This window comes from Chrysochloris asiatica, unplaced genomic scaffold (genome assembly GCF_000296735.1).
Source record: "Chrysochloris asiatica unplaced genomic scaffold, ChrAsi1.0 scaffold00036, whole genome shotgun sequence".
Lineage (NCBI taxonomy): Eukaryota > Metazoa > Chordata > Mammalia > Afrosoricida > Chrysochloridae > Chrysochloris > Chrysochloris asiatica.
In genome coordinates, this window is record NW_006408554.1 from 21025950 (window position 1) to 21032524 (window position 6575).

The following is a 6575-nucleotide window of genomic DNA, read 5'->3' on the forward strand; positions in this document are numbered from 1 at the left end:
CCAACCAAGAATACCCAATAATACCATTATTATTCAATTTTTGCACCAACCACAAAAGCCAGTGATGATGAAACTGCACAATTCTACCAACTTCTTCAATCTGAAATTGATCAAACATGCAATCAAGATGCATTGATCATTACTGGTGAGTGTAATGCAGAAGTTGAAAACAAAGATGCAGGATCCGTAGTTGGACAACATGACATTGGTGACAGAAATGCTGCTGGAGATCATATGATAGAATTTTGCAGGACCAATGACTTATTTATTGCAAATACCTTTTATCAACAACAGAAAAGGTGACTGACTATACAGCTGAACCTCACCAGGTGAAATACACAGGAATCAAATTGACTACATCTGTGGAAATAGATCATGGAGAAGCTAAACAAGGCCAGGGACTGACTGTGGAATAGACCATCAATTATTGTTGTTGTTAAGTGCTATCGAGTCGATTCCAACCCATAGCAACCCTGTATAGGGTTTCCAAGGAGCAGCTGGTGAGCTTGAACCACCGACCTTACAGTCAAACGGCTTTGCAGTCTGGCGCATTAACCCACAGCACCACGTCAGGACTCCAGAGCTCATATGCAAATTCAGGCTGAAGAAGAAGAAAATTAAAACAAGTACACAAGAGTCAAAACACGAACCTGAATGTATCTGACCTGAATTTTGAGAACAACTAAAGAAAAGATTTGATGCATTAGACACTAATGATAAAAGACCAGAACACTGTGTGATGACATCAAGAATATCATACATGAAGTCACAAAACGATTGTTAAAAAGAGGAAAGAAAGACCAAAACAGACGCCAGAAGAGACTCTAATTCTTGCTCTTGAGTGTAGAGAGGCTAAAGCAACTGGACAAACTGATGAAGTAAAAGAGCTGAACAGAAAATTTCAAAAGGCAGAAAAGTTGTGTGCCAGGGTTGTGTCCTTTCACAATACTTATTCAATCTGTGTGTTGAGCAAATAATCTGAGAAGCTGGATTAAATAAAGAAGAATGTGGCATCAGGATAAGAGGAAGAGTCATTAACAACCTGCAATGCGCAGATGTAAAATCTTGTGCGGTACTACGGGTTAATGCACTGGACTGCAAACTGTAGGTTAATGCACTGGACTGCAAAGTTGGTTTGAATGGCAAGGTCGGAGGTTCAAGCTCACCAGCTGCTCCTCGGAAAGTCTATACAGTGTCGCTATGGGTCAAACCGATTCTACAGCACTTAACATCAAAAACAACCTTGCTTGCTGGAAGCAAAGAGAACTTGAAATACTGATGAAGATCAAAGAAGACCAAAGACTTCAGTATGTTTTCTTTACTTCATTGTAAAGAAAACAAAGATCCACACAACTGAACCAATAAATAATACCATGATCGATGGAAAACAGATTGAAGCTGTCAGAGACTTCATTTTTCTTGGACACACAATCAACATTCATGTAAGCAGCAATCAAGAAATCAAATGAAGTACTGCATCAGACATATCCGCTGCAAAAGACCTCTGTAAAGTGTTTAGAGCAAAGATGTCAGCTTGAGGACTAAGGTGAGCCATCCCAAGTCATGGCATTTTCAATAGACTCATAGACATGTGAAAATTGGGCAAGGAATAAAGAAGACTGAAAAACAATCGATGTATTTGAATTATGATATTGGAGATGAATATTAAAAGAACCAGTGACTACCTGAAGAACAAACACTCCTTTCTTGGAGGAAGCACAGTCAGAAGCCAGGATGGTGAGACTTTGTCACTCACACTTCAGATATATTATCAGGATGGACCAATCCCTAGCTATGAGCATCAAGCTTGATAAAGTGGAAGGTCAACAAAAAAGAGGAAGACTCCCAACAAGATGGATTGACCAGTAGCAACAACAGCAGGCTCAAAATAATTGTGAGGATGGCACAGGACTGACCAGACAATGTTTTGTTCTGATATTCAATGGGTTTCTATGAGTCAGAACGTACTTGGCAGCAACTAACACCACCAACAACAATATGCTTAATGCCCAAGAGACCTTTTGTTCTCCAATGTTCTTTTCCTCTAGGAATTCCTGTTTCATGGATACAATTTCTTTTTTCTCTGAGATCATGTTTTCATATTTATGTCTCAGTGAGTAATCTCCTGTCTGTGCCTCTGGGTGCTCTTCTCCCTGACATTGTCCAAGGGTTCATTTGCCTGGATGGTTATGGCAATACATTTGTCTTCTCTTAGAATATTTGAAGATTCTGCCCTGAGGTATATACCTAGCTGAATACATGTTTGCCCTGATTATCCCTGGAGCGCCCCAGCCCATAGAGACGTATCTTCTCCGAAGACTAAAACATAAACCCATTGCTGTCCAGTCAATTCCAATTCACAGAGACTCTACAGCAACTCTACAGGGAAGAACAGGACGGCTCCATAGGGTTTTCAAGGCTGTAATCTTTACGGAAGCAGGCTTCCACATGTTTTTCCAGTGAAGCGGCTGATGTGTTCCAACTGCTAACCTTTACATTAGCAGGTCAGTGCTCAACTACTGCATCACCAGGGCTCCTAAAGAACCTCCAGTCTTCCCTTAATGGGGGAGGATCAGACCCCAACTACAAGGGAGGCAGTTACCTGACCGGAATGTTAACTTCCAACTAGCAGCTGTGGTCAAGCTTCCTGCTACCTAAGTGCCCCACAAGGATCCTCAGAGCCTACAACCCAGTGGTGATGGTCTCCCATACAAACCACTGAAGATTTCCTAGACTCTTCACCTGTCACTGCCTGTCCTTGTGCTTTTCAACTTCCCAAATTTTGTGACACTGGTGATTTTTTTCAAATATTTCATCTCTATCATTTTAGAAAAGCTTGGGAAGACAGTGAAGATAAATGCACACCATTTCATCAACCATTTTCATCAGAAAGCTCAAAATGTGAAATCTCCCAAGTGTCAATGGTCTACCGCAATTTTATTTCTAACTGTAAAAAATACAAATTGCAAATGAAATCTATCACAAAACACTCCCCTACAACAGACATTAAGTTCTGCTTGGAATAAACACGAGGTCAATAGGAATGGAATGGTCGCTCTTAAAGTGATCATATAAATTTCTGTCTACAGAGCAGATTACATTTCAAAAATCCTCTAAGTTTAGCAAACCAAAAGCCAATATTGACCTCAAAAGGTTCAATTTGAGGGGTAAAGTAGAGTGAGAAGCCCACCTAGCAGTGACAGTTCAGAATCCAGGAGCTAGGTTGTGCATGCCATTTGGGAAAGTGAAGACAGCTGTATGAGCTCTGACACCAAATCCTAGCACACTCCAGGGTCGCTATGAGTCAGAACCGACTCCACAGCACATAACCACCACCTTACAGTTATGCCTTATCAAGTCAGGCCTAGAGACTCTAGCAGGTGTGATAAAATGAAATAAATAATCAATGTTTCAACATCCACAAACTCTTCAGTAAGGGTGTGTTTTTCTTCTGTTGATTTTAACTTTCCAGAAAAGAGATTTTGGTTTTAATGAAACATTTCAAGAATATGTCAATCCGTTTATAAGCATTATGTAAGAAAATATTTACATAAAAGAAAACTACAGTACCATTTTGGGATTCTCTTCAGATGATTTCATGAGCTCCATCACAGCAACATCTACATTTTTCATCAATTCAGAGTTGATAGTTTCTGAGAACAAGCTATAAAAATACTCTCCATGGGAGAAGCTGATGATGTTTCTCTGTAACGGGCCCGAGGATGGCATGGACAATACTGCTTTGCTCAGAAGGAGGCCCACCAGTTGCTCACACTGTGAAGAGCAAAGGAAAGACGAGATAATAGGAAAACGCATTTGCACATTCTCAGTAAGCTGCTAACTGAAGTTCGAAAATCATGCACCATGGTCTAAAAAGAGTTCATTATGTGAAGGCCTGGGCTCTAGTTTAAAACCCTAATGGATACCACATAAAAATCGCATATACAAAACTAATTTAATTAGCCTCCATCTGCCAGCTTTCCTTTTGGACAAGAAAACTCTCCAGGTCTATGTTTCTGCCAAACTCCAGAAGATGGTGGTGATAGGGTTTGTTGTTTCAAAAGGAGAGCAAGCTTTATTAGAAAGTTTAAATACGTAAAACAGCTGCGAGGACATTTCTGTAGCACCTGGTATTTTTGGAATCACCTCTGGAGGTCCTTCTAAATGACCTACCCCAAGAATCACCAAAGATATGGAAGGAGAGGCCATTTGTCAACAGAGTGCTCAAAAAATGCCCTCTAAAATTCCTTTGGAAGCAAAAACAGATCGACAACACTACTTTAAGAAGAATGCTGCTTTATTTCTTACAAAAAATAATAAAATTTTAAAAATAGAAAGAGAGTAAGAGAAAGTCCACTCACACAAATCATAAAGAATACTTGTACAACTCAGACTTGACCTAACTAAACCCCACCACATCAGACATGGAGTGACCACTACCCGCCCAAGGCAACCCATCAAGTAGCTGTTCTTCCTACCGGTCCTCCAAAGGCAAAGGCCAACTCCAGGAGCCCACTAGCGAGTCGCTTACAGCTGGTATCGAGCATAGGAAGACGTTGTCCTTCATGTCCAGGTGCGATGTCTTTATAAACCATGGAGAGAAGTTGTGTACCAATAGAATGCTGTAGATGTACAGACTAAAACAGAGCCAACAGTGAAATGCCCAGCAAAGCATACTTTACAGATAAAAAACAATTTCACAACTTACTATGCTCCTTAACACTGATAATCACCTTACAAAGTATAAACTTAAGAGAAAAATTAACTCAACTTTCTACATTAATCTTTCAACTACATTGTCTGCCCACAAAGGAACTTTAGCAGTTAACTCCTAAAGTTCTTTAGCAAGTTGTTCTACAAATATCCAAATGGCCTATATTTTACCTTCTCTCTTTTTCATATATTCTGATGCACTACACCGTATGATTTTGTTTCTTTAACGTTTTATTGTGAACTAAGTGAAGATTTTCAGAGTAGACAATCAGTTCCATATTCAACAAAACCTATGTTCTGTTTCATTGCAATGACTGCAGTTTCCTCCATGTACCACCAATTAACAGAATTTACCTCTATTCACTTATTTTACTTTAATCTTATATTCATAAATATTTATCTTTGCTTTTATAGTTCTAATTGTCTGGAGCAAGTTTGCCTGTAATTCCCATGTTGGCATGTCCCAAAGAGAAAGAATGTCCTTAATAAATGCATAGATTAAATAGTAAAGATCAAACAGATGTAAAACCAAATTGGTTATGAAGGTTTACCTGTGATGGTAATATAGCATGCAAGAACCCGGCCTTATTAAGATGTTTACATGCTGACACCAAAGAAGCCAGCTTGGTCCTGTCCACATGAGCATCAGGGTCATACAGGTCAATAGCACAAAGGTCCTCAATGCTGGCCATGTCAGAAAAACAAAAAGAGATATATAAGTGAGGGCTGATGTCATTAAATTACCAGGATCTGCTGGAAAGCTGTGTACACTCATGGTACACACATTTACTAACTGCCTAGTATTCAAATTTAGTAGTGTGGAATTGCACTGCAAACACAAGTTGGCACCAATAAGAGCTTCAGCTCCTAATTTAGCCATGGAAATCAAATGTGGTGCTGAACCATACTGGATTCCTGCTTCTCCTAAGCTACAGGAAGGACTTTTGCTAAATAGCTGATCTTCAAAAAACTGATGTCTCTTATCAACTGTTCTGTGTTTGTTTATTGTTTTTAGTTTTCATCCTTTATTCAAGAAAGGGCCATGGGTTGCCATGATCACATATGTGCAGACACACAAGCACATGGCCTACCTCTGCAATGGTATTTTTTCCTGGAGGTGTGCCTTTAGGATGTCTTCATATGGTAGCTTCTTCAGGGCTGCCATCAGGTTCACACACACACTAGGAAGGCGATCCATGACCTGGACATCTCCTGTATTAAAGCCCATGCTCGCAGGCTCACACAGGGTTTTCACCATGAGCTTCACAAGACTGCTGATGAGCAAATCCTTCTCCAGGAGCTAGAAGAGATGATTTGAATCAAAACACCTGTAACAGGCAAGTTATATTTCCATTACAGTTATATTTCCATAAGGGCCTTAAGGTTGGAAATTTGATCTGTTTAGAATTAGGCGGCAGCAAACATTTTAGGTTTGGGAAGCCAAGTGGTCTCTACTACAACTACTGAAATTGCTACTACAGCATGAAAAATGCCATGGGTAATAAATATGTAAACAAATGACATGTTGTGTTCAAATAAAACTTTATTTACAAAAGACGATGGGTTTGGTCTATTGGCCATTGTTCCCAGTCCTGGGTATAGGGCCTAGCACAATACCAGGCAAATATCAAGCACTTAGAATATATTTAGTAAATGGACTGACTGCACTTTAGTTATATATAAGCCTCATAGATATTTACACATATTTGCTAATGGATCTTTCCTAAGTCAAATGTTCACCCATAGTATAAAATGCAGCACAAAGAAGAAAGAAGAGGAAAAAAAGAGTAATCTGATACAATTTGATGAACTTGACCTACAACTATGAATGCAGTAACTCAAAAGAGGGAACAAATCTTTAC

General features: G+C 39.5%; 1 protein-coding gene across 1 annotated transcript in view; it reads right to left on the minus strand.

The window, feature by feature from the left end:
* PRKDC (protein kinase, DNA-activated, catalytic polypeptide) overlaps positions 1 to 6575 on the minus strand; it is a 305624-nt gene that overhangs the window by 214739 nt on the left and 84310 nt on the right. Inside the window, exons 34-37 of the mRNA XM_006860083.1 lie at positions 5805 to 6013; positions 5265 to 5397; positions 4479 to 4637; positions 3571 to 3774 (exon numbers count right to left, since the gene is read on the minus strand). Of these exons, the coding sequence (XP_006860145.1) occupies positions 3571 to 3774; positions 4479 to 4637; positions 5265 to 5397; positions 5805 to 6013 (705 nt within the window). The remainder of the gene's footprint in view (positions 1 to 3570; positions 3775 to 4478; positions 4638 to 5264; positions 5398 to 5804; positions 6014 to 6575) is intronic.